The sequence below is a fragment of the Protopterus annectens genome, chromosome 9.part0 (assembly GCF_019279795.1).
Source record: "Protopterus annectens isolate FY-2018-M chromosome 9.part0, PAN1.0, whole genome shotgun sequence".
Classification (NCBI taxonomy): domain Eukaryota; kingdom Metazoa; phylum Chordata; order Ceratodontiformes; family Protopteridae; genus Protopterus; species Protopterus annectens.
In genome coordinates, this window is record NC_056743.1 from 981062661 (window position 1) to 981076576 (window position 13916).

General features: G+C 41.1%; 1 protein-coding gene across 1 annotated transcript in view; it reads left to right on the forward strand.

Moving 5' to 3' along the window:
- The window catches only part of SMARCC2 (SWI/SNF related, matrix associated, actin dependent regulator of chromatin subfamily c member 2), a 2789858-nt gene that overhangs the window by 1649121 nt on the left and 1126821 nt on the right, over positions 1 to 13916 (forward strand). The window contains exons 18-19 of the mRNA XM_044083737.1: positions 7806 to 7922; positions 8030 to 8092. Of these exons, the coding sequence (XP_043939672.1) occupies positions 7806 to 7922; positions 8030 to 8092 (180 nt within the window). The remainder of the gene's footprint in view (positions 1 to 7805; positions 7923 to 8029; positions 8093 to 13916) is intronic.

Below are 13916 nucleotides of genomic sequence, written 5' to 3' on the forward strand. Positions count from 1 at the left end.
CAGCATACTGTTCTGCTACCCTGACCATTGTGACACATGTGATGTGATGGTACCTGCTCCTGTCAAACAGTTACACAGGGTGACTCATATGGCATATTACCTATCTGACTAACATTCAGCAGGGGTATGTGTGACATGTACTCATGGGGAGTCCTGCGTCTTAATGCTGTGTGGTTTATTGCAGGGTATGTCTTATCTGTGGGTAGGAAGCTGTACCTCCGCCATGTGCTCTCTACTGCAGTGTCACGGACGACACACAGCAGTCATTTAGGTTGTGGATGGTGTGAGGTGTTACTATGGTTGTTGGACATCTGTCATGGGTGTGACTTAAGTATGTAAATCCAGGAGTGGTAACCTCTATGTGGGTAGTATGTGTGTACTCTGTGGTGTTGTCAGTCACTGTGCATTGGTAATGTGTTTGAGTGCATTGTCACAGTGTTGTATATGTCACTGTGTCCTTCTCCATATCTGTAGCTGGCATGTGAGGTACATACCGTGGCAGCCATTGTGTGGTGTGGAGGGGTACACTGACCTACATGTCCATAGCTGACACAGCATGTCTGCTGACACATACCATGTGCAGGTATTCCAGGAATAGTGTGCCACTGTGAATATCATTGGGGGGACTATTGTACACATTTATGACCCTGTTCACCCCTGACACATGCAGTGGTGGGCAGCCAATCACATATCTGGTGGTTACTGATGTAGGTGATTTGAAATGGGGTATGGTACTTCAGTTTTGACACTGGTGTTCGCTCCATGCCTTTGTCACCAGGCACCTGTTGCATTACATCTGTACACATGTGCCTCACTCAGAATATATATACATCTCTCTCTCTCCATATATATATATATATATATATATATATATATATATATATATATATATATATATATATATATATATATATATATATGTCTGTATACATCTATACATATATATATATATATTGGTGTACATATATTGCTATAGATATGGAGGGGGGGTGTGACAGAGAGGGGTGAGAGTGACAGTGAGGGTGGGACAGGGGGAATGTGAGATCGTCATATACAGTCATATCTGTAGATAGGTCAGATCTGTCTGTCTATGTATATGTATCTACATATATCTATATCTGTATGTGTGTATTACATATATATGTTTGTACATATTCTATCTATCTACATCTGTCTATGTATTCCTACATCCCTCTCTATGTATGTATACATTAATGCATATTATATATATATATATATATATATATATATATATATATATATATATATACATACATGCATATATTGACATACATACGTATCCATATGATAGATAGGTATATCAACATGTATGTTTACAAAACTGTATACACACACTAACATACTGCTTTGTACATTGCACTACAGCCAACATTCAACCTACATTGATATGTGCACATAGATGCCCTCACATACATATGTATGTACAGCCTTCACTGATTGTTGCTGTATGTCCCCTGCCCTATGCACTTCTTCATATACATATGGATACAGACCAATGACACATATGGAGGGTTCACAGTATGTAGACTTTTAAAGCATTACTTTACATTACCTGTGTTTGTCACAGCTGCTTGCGTTGCTGTCTGGTTTGGTGTCCTGCTGCTCCAGTTGCCAGTTGTCAGCTTTGGAGTGGTTGTTGCTGACTGGTTTTGTTTGTGTATGTTTTTTTTTTTCTCTCTCTCTCTGTCTCTCCCTACCTCCACAGGGTGCAATGAAAGTATTGCATGTGTGGACTGGGAGTACAGCATGCTTTTGTAGGTATCTGCATATGTCCATGTGATGGCCTCTGCACCAATTGTTAGCCAGCATTTGCTAATTGCTTGCAGCCAGTTGTGTACTGATTGCAGTTCTCACTGTGATTCCAGGACAGTGCTATAAAAAGGTATGTGAGATAGGCGTAGCCCTTTCAGAGTTTAAGGGCAGGGACCACGCTGGTATGCTGTGGACACTGTTCTGTGAGTGTAAAGGTTAGTATCCCTCTCATATTTCTGGCTGTGTTGTAGATTAACATTTCTCCATTCATTTCTCCAGTTTCCTGTACTAAGTGTGTATGTACACTGACACCTAAGACTACTACTACTGTTAATGTGGGTGTGTGTGCTTTCCTGTGGGACATGTGGTGTAACTGGTATATAGCATTGGCTCTTGCACTTTGTCGCTATGGCTTCAATATTTGCCCTTTACATTCACTACTTGTATGCCTGCTAGGTGTCTTGACTGTAGTGTGTTGCTGTGGCTTTCCTAATTTCCATGTACATTCACACCTTGGAATGCTTGCTATATCTGCTAGGGTGTTACTGCATGCAGTGTGGTCTGGCCATGGTGTAGGCCTTGACATCTATTAGGGTATTTGAATATGCTGCTGAGAAGGCCCCAGAGACTCTCAGGTGCATCTTTTATCTGCCTTATGGAATGGTACATATCAGTGGGGTACACCCATTAAATTGTCTGGTATTCTGCAGTTGTGACTGTGGGAGAGCATGAGCATATGTATTACTACACTATTTCTGCCGTGCAAGTGGTGCATACTTTCAGTACTTCATAGTTACCATTGCATGTGTTGTAACACCTTTCTGCCTACTGTTTGTACATTTCACAGGGAGTCTGTGGGGCATCCCTGTAACTCAGTCACTGTTGCTATGTCTAGGATCTTAACTATTCAAATATGGCAGTGCAGACCTCTCAAGTGTACAGATATTTGCAGGTTGTCCACATGTTTGCCTCATATTTTGGTCCATATCTCATAAACAGCTTTTTCTGGCAAATCACTCTGGGCTCAAGTCAGACTATAGTGTCAAACATTTCAGTTTCAGACTTCATACCCTTCCAAACATTCAACAAAATGCAGAACCTGTTACTCTCTCAACTGTCTAAGTTTGTTGTAGCATTATTTGGAATGTGTCCCTGTTTTTGGGCCTTTGCTCCACATTTTTTATTACTTAGTCCAGATGTGTTCCTGTAAGAGGTTGTGGGATATGGGCAGTGATTATCCTGCTGTGAGTATGTGTGTGGCTTGCAAGGTGCTACAGTGACATTATTACCTACTAGCTACCAACCAGCATGGCTGTTTCTGTTCACACACTACTATTATAGCAATCCACTACATTTGACAGTTAATATACATGAAATGCTTTATGTACTACACATCCTATATTCCCTTTACATTCATTCCTACTATTACATGATATATTTATTGTAGCACAATGTTCTTATATAACAGTCATGGCTTAGTGGTAAGTCATGCAGACTACTGTTTCCAAGGTCCTGGGTTCGGGACTGACAGTGGGATTTTATTTTGCTTTTGAGCAGACTACAGGATTTGTCATTCAGAGTGACTAAGGCACTTTTAAGTAGTTGTAACCAGGTTAGCACTGGTTTGCGCAGAGCTCACGACAAGACTGGCGTTCAAGCGCACCCTCTTACAACCGCTTAAAAGTGCTTACTCTTCTTCCTTGAGCTATTTTCTTTGAAAGAAATGAAAATGGGGAGACAGGAAAGTGGTGAAAAAGGGGTCACAAAGAGGGTAAGACAGTAGGGAAGCAAGCTCGGGTTTTGCAGGAGGGATGTAGGTAAGGCCCATAGCTGCCTATTTCTTCATCAGCAACAGCTGTGCATATGTTTGTAATTTGGTGTGACATTTGAAACCTTCCACCCCTGAGAGAGGTGTAAGGACAACAATAATACTTGTTGTACAGCCAATTGTAATTGACAATTTCTATGTCCAGCAGACATGTGTGCGAAATGGGCAGCTATGTATGGGGCGTAATTTTTTTGTGGGTACAGAGTGCCCCCCCCTTTTTTTTTTCAGGTGAGAGTGGTATGTCAGGTACGGGAAGTCGGTATAGCTGGGGAGGTAGGTTGGGTAGGTTAACAGACAAGACAAATAAGATGCATACAGGGACGGTGTATGACACATGTGGGGGGGTTACACAATTGACGGGGATGGATGTTTGGATATCTAGAGCCCATGAGCCCACAGATGGCAACAGTGGAACTGATATCCCCACCCATGGGCAGTTGCCACTGTGCCTTCACTGCCCAGGACGGGGCTGTGCTGGGGGCTGTGTAGGCCGGGCAGCAGGCACGCCCGTTAGTTGTGCCACCTGTGCCTCAAGCTGGCGTAGGGGCCCAAGAACAGCTTCCCAGATCTCCCTAGTGGATGTTCTCTTCTGGCCACACTTGCAGAGGGGGGACGAGCCCTATCCCCTGCAGCGCTTCCACCCGCAGGTGGCACAGGGCCACTGGAGGAGGGTCTGGCCTGGGCACTACTGCCAGGTGCACTCGCCAGCTGAGGTGGGAGAGGTGGATCCGCTGGAACCCGCCTTCCCTGTTGTCCTATGTTTTGCATTATGTCATGACAGTTTGGGTTAGTAACGTACAATACCATTCACAATTAGTTGTAACAGCATGCATTAGTATTCCCATTAACCAAACACCCAGATATTCAAACCATTGAACAGCAAGCATAACACATGCATATTTTGAACAGCAATACATAGTCCAACAACATGCAGGGTTGATTGATGGCAACAGGCCATCAGGTTTGGATGTATGAACAGGGCAGATGCATCAACATACATGCAAATATGTATGAACCAACAGGACAAATGTCCAGGGGTGTTAATTGTGATTGCACATACCAATTTCACGTGGAATGGATTATATGTGGTTATAGGGTAGGGTGAAGAAAATGTAATTAACAACTTCAAATACCAATGCATATGCTGTACATTTAGCTGCAGATATATACACACTACAGTTCTACCTACAGTTTCCTATGTGATAACTACTTCAAGTTGGTGATAGGAATGTTACTGCTACATCAATATACATTTTCATTTTTATTCATACACATTCATATCTGGCTCTGTTCAGCTACATCATCATGCTACATTTGCTTTATATAGCTATAGACAACTGTGGATGTTTGGTATTTCAGACAACCGTACTATCTGCATATTGCAGACTGAGAGCAACATATCCAGATTTTGGGATACACATTCCAGCTGCGGTAACATTTTCAACACATTTTGCAGTTTGGTTCTGCTTGTCACATTCATTTCATTCTGTACTGACTGCAGTATACTTTATTCAGGAGTTATTACTACTTTATTGGTGGATTCATAACTCTTTCTCACACTCTCTCGCTTGTTTTATTTTTACAATTCAGGATGGTACTTAATTCTAGGCTTTATTGACATGTTTTACCTATAGTTATTACAATCCTTTCCAACAGTCTCACTTCTGTCATGTTTCTGTATTTCAACAGGGATATATTTCACACGTGTTTTACTCAGCTTCTGCAGCTGTACTTTTCAGCCTGCTGCAGGTTATGTACTGTTATATTACAGGTGGGACATCTTTATTTCAGTCTTTATTTCAGACTGTTTCGTTTTTCTGTTTGGATTACAGACTGCATCACACTTTTGTAATCAAGCAGTACTTGCAAACCCTCTTACACTGTTACTTGCACATTTTATTACTTAGTGACTACACTGCACTCTTTTGCTAACTGTTATACTTTTATATTTATTTACAGTTACAGGGAGAGGATTACTGACCTGACTGGTGGCGCAGCCGCGCCAGCCTATCACCATAGGCTCTACGGTTCGCAGAACGGACACCTGCAGCTGTAATATAAATAAAATAATATTGGAATACACATCTCCATAATATCAGCTACGTTAATTTCTTACATAAATAATTAGATGTAACTTACTCAGTAGTGGGGCGTTGGGCATTTGCCGGGCCTCCTGGATCCAACGGTTCAGTTGGTCCTGCTTGCGTCTCTTCAGGTCCGCATGGTGGTGACGGACCTGCTCACCAGTCCTTGGTATCCCTGTGGCACTGTTCAGATCATGAGCCAACCGGTCCCACGCCTCAGCCCTATATGCTCCCCACAGGACCTGGCCCTGCATGAGTTGGGCCTCATGATTGTGGACAAGGAGCCAAACCATATATTTGGACTCCTCAATGCCCCACCTCTGTGCTCGAATGCAACTACCCTCACCTACACCTGACATTCTGGCTGCAAGTTGGTTCTAAAATCGGTTATGCTGTGTATTCCCGCCTATGGGGCTTATATATGCCGTTTTTCCCACACTTATCTGTGATTGGCCATTTTGGAATTGTATCAGCTTCACAAAACCTGCTTTGTCATGCTCCACTTTCTATTCATTCCTATATATTTGCTATTACTGCATTTCTAAGTGCAACTGTCATGGCTTAGTGATTCAGTACCTTGACTTTGGTGCATGGTATCCTGGGTTCGAACCTGACCACTGCTTTTTATATTTTATGACTGTCTACACAGGCTAGGAGGTGTGTCTGTGTAAAGGCAGTTTTGTTACAGCTTGCTCAACGTTGCCCGCTGGTTTACGCGTGGTTTGGCTGTCAGCACGCATATTACGCTTAGCTCAGCTACGGGCACACAGTTTCAGCGTGTTAAACCACTGCCCTCCTACGGGCACTCATTTTACACCTGTTAAACCACTGCTCACCTACGGGCACTCATTTTACTCCTGTTAAACCCTGCTCACCTATGGGCAGATGCACTCAACTTGTTAAACTGTAGCTCAGCTATAGGCACATCTGGCATTTTTTATTATTTTGTTATCTCACATTTCTTCAAAATAAATGGCCCATTTCATTACATTTTACATAAAATATAATTTTATATGTGTACATATATGTCAGGGACTTGTTTCGTGCTTATTTCACTAAAAATAAAAATTGGTGTTGGGGGGGCTCGAACCATGACTGCCTGCTCTTCAGCCAATGTCTCTACCGCTACGCTATTGCTTCTTGGCTTACTTTGCATATGTAGTTCTTATATGCTTTTCCACTGACTGCTAACTGTGGCTAAGCTACGGGCACGCCTGTGCAAACGAGCGCACTCACGGGCAAACATCTTTACAATTTAAAAAAATATATAACATGTTCATTTATATATTTTATGTTCATAGTCTGTGGGGGCATGTGTTGTGTTGTGTTTATTCACATTTACATGGACTCTGTCATGGGGGTTTACTTTCGGGACTTTTACTGTTCTGGGGGCGTGTCCGTTTGCAGGGCTCGGTCTACGGACACGCCCCCTACTGTCTTCCACGGACCGTGTAAGCCTTGGGTGTGATTCAGCATGCCCTCATGCATATGCATGACATGCCAACGTCACACCGTTTAACTGCAGCCTCCGTGTAAGCCTTGTAACTCTTACACAGAGGCTTCGTGAATCCTGCCCAATGTCTTTGTGATCTTTGCATTTTCTTGCAGTATCTGCGTGAGTTTCTTCTGATTTGTATTTATTTACCCACTCTTGTCCTTGTGGCTTGGATTGGGACTCTAAAGTTTCCATAGGCCAAGATAGTTACTTGTTTATCAAACAGTGGTTAATGCCAAACATTGCCAGAGCCCTGCGTCATCCACATCTTCTCAAGTTATACTTTTGGTCACTAGCCTGTGGGTTGCTTAAGTCATGCAGCTAGAAAGCAAACAAAAACCCAGTCTGCAAACTTACATGGATATAAAGTTTATTTAAGCATACCTTAACTGGACTTGGGTATATTGTTTTGAGAATTAAGCTTCACCAGTATTTCTTTTGTTGCCTTCTTAGCTGTCAAGAAATGTTTTATGTTTAATGTCTGACTTTAACCTGACAAGTTTTTGATTTACTTAAACTGTTTAATATTATTTTAAGTGTTAGAAAGAGACATTATTGATCGTTGAAATCAGCATTGCTGGGCTTATTGTTGTTCTTTTGTTTTGCCTTTTTCTAATACTGGCAGACACCTGCTTCACAGCAAATATTAAATTTTCCAGAAAAGACAAAAGAGAAATCAATAGATTTGCAAAACTTTGGGCTACGCACTGACATATATACAAAGAAGAATACCACCTCCAAGGTAAGGGAATGCAGTTGCTTATAAAGGGATTCCTGATTACATGTTCCTGTATTTCATCATCAGTAGAAAAATGCTACACAGTTACACAATGGTGATTATTTTTGCAGAGCAAAGCAGCAGCCAATGCTACAAGGGAGTGGACTGAACAGGAAACTCTTCTTTTGTTGGAGGTAAGAGCCAATTATACCTTGTCACTGAAGTATAGCTTGGCTACAAAAGGCCACCAAATTTTTTTTTACATTTTTTCTGTATAGAATGAATATGGATTTTTATTGGTTGTCGCTTTGTTTCTGTGCATGATCTTACATTGTTTCTGTGTTAGGATGTATTAAGAATAAAGGAGATGTGACAGAGCCTTTGTGGTATATCTGAATAAGGATGTAAAATAGTTTTTCATGAGACGCCATAGGCAGGGTCATTGAAATTAATATCATATCCAGAAATGGGGTGCTATTTTCTAGAAATGGTGGGCTTTCAGTACCATCTTGACCAACCCAACACATTATTTTTATTATGTTCCAATTTTTTCTTAAAGGGCAGAGAGGAATGTGAAGGTAAAAAGTGGGAGATGCAGCCAAGAAAATGAGGAGAAACAAGCCAGAACAGATATAAACAGTAGTGACCGAAGATAAGGGTGAGAACAAAGACAGAGGTGGCTGGGAAGAAACACTCATTCACATGGTGAAGGCAGAGGACAGAATGACTAGAAAAGTGGAGCGGTCTTGTGGGAATAACACACGTGGGATGGTGAAAGAGGTCATACACTCTCACAGGAAGGAAGGCAGCCAGCACAGTGAGAGAGATAAAGGCTTAGAGTGGTGGTGAGGGGATGGAACCAAAGGAGAGGAGCCAGTGTGGAGATAGAGGAAATTAGGAGTCTAGGCAACTAAGTAAGGGGAGAGCAAATCTCAGTGAAATCAGTCTTTTGGGGTTAGAAAAATGTGACTGGAGGATATCAAGGTGGTCGGGGGGGGGTTAAGGTGATGCATGTAAACATTAATGATTGCTCAGAGGAAACAGTTGAGATGTCAGCAGGCAAGGGATAGAGAGTTGGCAGAGAGATGCCAGGAAAGGTGGTTAAAGGTAATATGTTTAGAAGTGTTACATGAATTACATCATCATTGGTTGACAACACAAATGACTAACTCACACATATGAGTGGAAAACGCTGAATAACAAAAGAAACGAGTGACACACACAATTAGTGAATCACAAAACACTGACAACTTCTCACCCACTACCAGTAAACCCCAGTTACAAAACCCATATTAAGCATCATCTGAATAGTTGGTACTGTTAGGGAGTGGATATTTATTAATTTAATGTGCAGTGAGTAGGGTTAAGGTTACCACACATGAGTAAGGGAATGTAGGAGCTCCCCCCACTACTACCTTACTCATATGTACTAACTCTACCCCTGCTTCTTACCCTACTCATTATGTTACTAAAAGCCCTTTTCCTAACAGTACCACTAATCAAGACAAAATGAAACAGAACACCCATAGCAATCGCGATCGGGCAAAACAATAAATTTCTCGTCTTACCTACCCCTAACTCTAAACTGCGAATGCTTGCACATACACACACTACCCACTGTAATGCAGTCTTGCACATTTTCACAACCACCACCTTTTCATTCATGCATTTGTTTTACTCCACACTCCTGCTTCCCTATACAATGTAAACCTTGCATTCAGCAAAAATGCATTCACTAATTTCAGCTGTCAGTGGTTTTGCATTCACATAAACCTGTCAACTAAATGTGTTTTCAGTCACTAGTGTTCTGTAATCATTACCAGAAACCAGCACACAGAATAAAAAGAGGACAAGGGATATAATGTTTCTCTGTGACAGAGGACAGGGTAGAAAGGTGTGGAACTGGTAGGAAAATTGGAAGACCTGCTGTATGCAAGGAACACTTTCAGTCTCAGCTCAGAAAAGGAAGCACTTTTTATTGCTGGGTTGGAAAGATATTTCTCAACAGTTTTACCTTTAAGCTAAGATGGTGGAGAGGGACTTGACAGAAGCAAAAGTCTTAGGTGTTTTGCAGTATACAGAAGTTAAACAGTGACACAAAACATGGCAGAGGAGCAAACACGTGTAACTTAAAACTTGGAGTCAAGGTAGGAAGGTGGAGGAGCTGCCAACGTTGAGATGGGGAGGGGGGTAGTCATTCACAGTATCACAGATTCCTAGGTGTTTTACTGGCAGGAGTTAGGACATAGAAATGCCTGGGTATGGGTTGTTCAGGAATAACAGAGTAGGGAAGGATAGGGTGGACCAGCCATGTGATTAAATGAGGGCATCTGGTGTGAATTCAGAGAGGGGCAGGAACACCAAACCAGGAATGGGGCGAGTTACAATCAGGTTTAAAAATTAGGTTGTGCCCTTGTAGTTAAGGTAGAGGAAAGGTTAAGATGGTGGCTTGATGCAGCATACTGTCTCTCAGACACAACAGGGGATGATGATGCATCTGTAAAGAGTGTGACAGGAGGATCTGAATCTGCCAAGAACTGACTGGGAGAGTCTGAGCTCCAGAGTAGAGAGTGATCAGAAATTTATTCTGGTCATAGATGGTGTAGATCAGAAATCACATGATATGTGCTGTATCTTTAAGAAGCATGTCAAACACTGAGCATGCACGTATAAATGTTAAGCACGTGCCATTCCAAGTGCCATTTTGAGAATGCAGCCAGAGAATAAGCATGTATGATTACAGTAGTTAGAAAGTTACTTAAGTTAAAGTCAGTAAACTTCTATCGTGATGTGTTTGTATAAAATAAAGCTGCTTGAACAGAACCCACGAAGACTCTTCTATTGCGTCCAAAGTAGGAGAGGGATATGGTGTCAGAACCGGGATCGCAGAGAATAAGATTCAGAGCCATGAGGTGCAGAGATGACAGTGAAGGTAAACTAAGAGAAACGAGTTTGAAAAAGAGCCAGAAAAGAAGCAAAGGTAATGAGAATGTGCACAAACTACTTATTTCATAAAAAGGACAAAACAGGGCATTGCAAGGGTACAAAATGCATTATAAAGCAAGCAGGAGGCATAAAAGGCTTATTAACTAAAGGAAATGTTTAAAGTAAAAGTGTTTGACGGAATGATTAACAGAAAAGCAAAATGAGTGTGTTTAAGGCAAAACAGGCATTTTTAGAGTAAAATGATCACAAGTGAAGTACAGTGGGCATGAAAATAGATTAAACGAGCAAAACAAATATAATAAATGGAAAAAGAGGCACATTAAGTGTAAATTAAGCAAGGCAACTGCATGTTTTTTGGCAAAGTGCTGTGTTTTGGCATAAGTATGGCTTTGTATTATATCAAGGGCATAACTAAAGTTATTCGAAGTATCTCAAAGTGTGCAAAAGTAATTACAGTGTGTGCTTATTACTGTGTATGTATTTCAAGGAGTTATTTGTGTGCAAACTGTAACTGTTTTGTGAAGTGCAGTCAAAGTATAGCCATTTCAAAAAGTTTCTTGTACTGGGTGTGTCTATTCACAAAGTGTCGCCATTACAGAATGTCCCTTGCACTGTAGAGAATTGCCTAAAAAGGTACTGCCATTTTGGGAAAGTTTCAGCGTATTGTGTACTGTTTATTCACAGAGTGCCATTACTTCAAAATGTTATTGAAGCTGAGCTTATCCTGCCCAGTTCATTCACATCATGCAGTTATTTGATATGTTTCTTATACTGATAAAATGTGATTTTGTGCAATACAGTAATTTCAAGTGTATTACAGTGCCCAAGAGAGACTTATCTCACAAAGTTCAGTTATACAAAGGCTTGTTGTGCTGTTGAACCAAGTTACAAGTACTGGCGTAACTTTCTGGCGTATGTGTATGTGTCCGTGCTTATTTGCAAAACCCTTCACTGGTATGTATTAATATGGCAGATGGATTTCGAAAGCCCTTACCTCTTGTATTTGATCAGAATATTGCAGATAATTGGAAAATATTTGAGCAAGAGTACAATATTTTTATACCAGCAGCTTATTCAGATAAAGATGCATGTGCCAAGGCATTCATTTTGCTAAACTTAGCTGAGTCAGAGGCCATAGAAAGAGAGCGTTCATTTGTGTATGCACCAGCAGTGTATGAAGGAGAAGGTGAAAATCACCATATTGTTGTACAAGGTGAGTCAAGGGATGACCTTGAGTGTTTGAAGTCCAGGTTCAGAGAAATGTGTAACCCCTAGACAAATATTGCACTAGAGGGGCCTTTGTTTTACGCGAGAGATCAGAAACCAGGGGAAACTTTTGCAGCTTATATAACTGATCTGAGAAACAAGGCTAAAATGTGTCGGTTTGGTGAATTAAAAGATGAGTTAATAAAGGACAGGCTTGTGTTTAGTATTAAAAATGCTGCTGTGAGAAAGATCTTGCTTCATGATAGTGATTTAACATTGAGTAAAGCCACAGAGATTTGCCAAATCTATGAAGTGGCAGAAAAATACACAAGTATGCTTGCAAGTGACAAGAGCATGGTTTCAACAGGCTCCAGAGCAAATGTAGATGGCATGCAGCACATGGCAAACAGAAACATGCCTACTAAGCACATGGCAGCCACAACTCCTGCTGGCTCATCAAAGAAACAACGTAGTTTTCCAGCAAGTTCTAAGACCAGTTCATTCAGTTAAAGGAGCATGCTGAGTATAGTACAAGCATGAATCAGCAAAACTCAAGTACAGCTTTGTTGTTAACTGTCGCAATTGTGGTGCAAATCATGAGTCTAAAATAGAGAAATGCTTAGCATTCGGTCAGCAATGTCACAAGTGCAAAAAATGGAACCATTTCCAAAAATGTTTGCAAATCAGGTAAACCTCATGCAGATGTAAAGAAAGGTCACACAAAAAAGCAGGCTGATCAAGTAGCGACGCAGCAGTCAGCTTTCTATGTGGATGGTGTATCAGTAATTGGTGAAAGAGTTGATGCAGTGCATTTATTGGCAAAAAGTGAAGTATTCTGTACTGTCCAGATCAGTGGTAAATCCACAGAGCTTAAAGTAGACACTAGTTCAAAAATGTAATGTGATATCAGTAGACACGTTTGCTAGAGTGAGAACTAATGAGCAGCTCAGTGTGGCCAGTAGTGCGAAACTTGTTGCTTATGGAGGTGAAGAGATTCAAACCAAAGGTTCAGTGATGCTTTCATGTTATTTGGCCAAGAACTGTTGCAGCTTGTTATTCTATGTAGTCAGAAGACCAGTACAATCTTTATTGGGTCTCAGAGACAGTTTGAGAATGAATCTGCTTTCTTTTTCCAAAGAAGTTCATCACATAAGTGCATCTCCTAGTTCTAAATTTTCTGAAGCCATTTTCTCAGAATATGCTGATGGTTTCGAAGACAGGTTGGGCAAACTTCCAGTAGTGTAGTCCATAAAGTTAGACCCAGAGGTCACGCCAGTAGTCAGACCAGCAAGAAGAGTTACGATAGCTATACAGGATAAAGTTAAGGCTTATTTGGATAAAATGGTACAGCAAGGTGTAATCTGTCCAGTTACAGAACCAAATGAATTGGTGTCGTCTATGGTAGCAGCTCACAAAAAAGGCTCAGTAGAAATCAGAATATGTATTGACCCAAGAGATTTGACCAAAGCATTGAAAAGACCATATCAACCAATGCACATAGTCAAAGAGGTCACAGCCCTAACACCAAATGCCACTGTTTTTTCTGTCTTGGATACAGAGAGTTAATTTTGGCATGTGATGCTTGATCGCAAATTCTCATTACTAACCAATTTTGGTACTCTGCTTGGCAGATACACATTTCTAAGGATGCCATTTGGAATAAATTCTGTAAGTGAAGTCTTTCAGCGTGCAAAGGAGCACGTTTTTTGGGGTTATCCTTGTGCCATAATAATAGATGATTTATTGGTTGGAGGCAGTGGTGAAGCAGAGCATGACAAAAACCTAAATAAAGTTCTAGACAGAGCATGTGAAGTGAACCTGAAGCTCAATCCTTTGAAGTGCAAATTCAGACTCCCAGAAGTTACA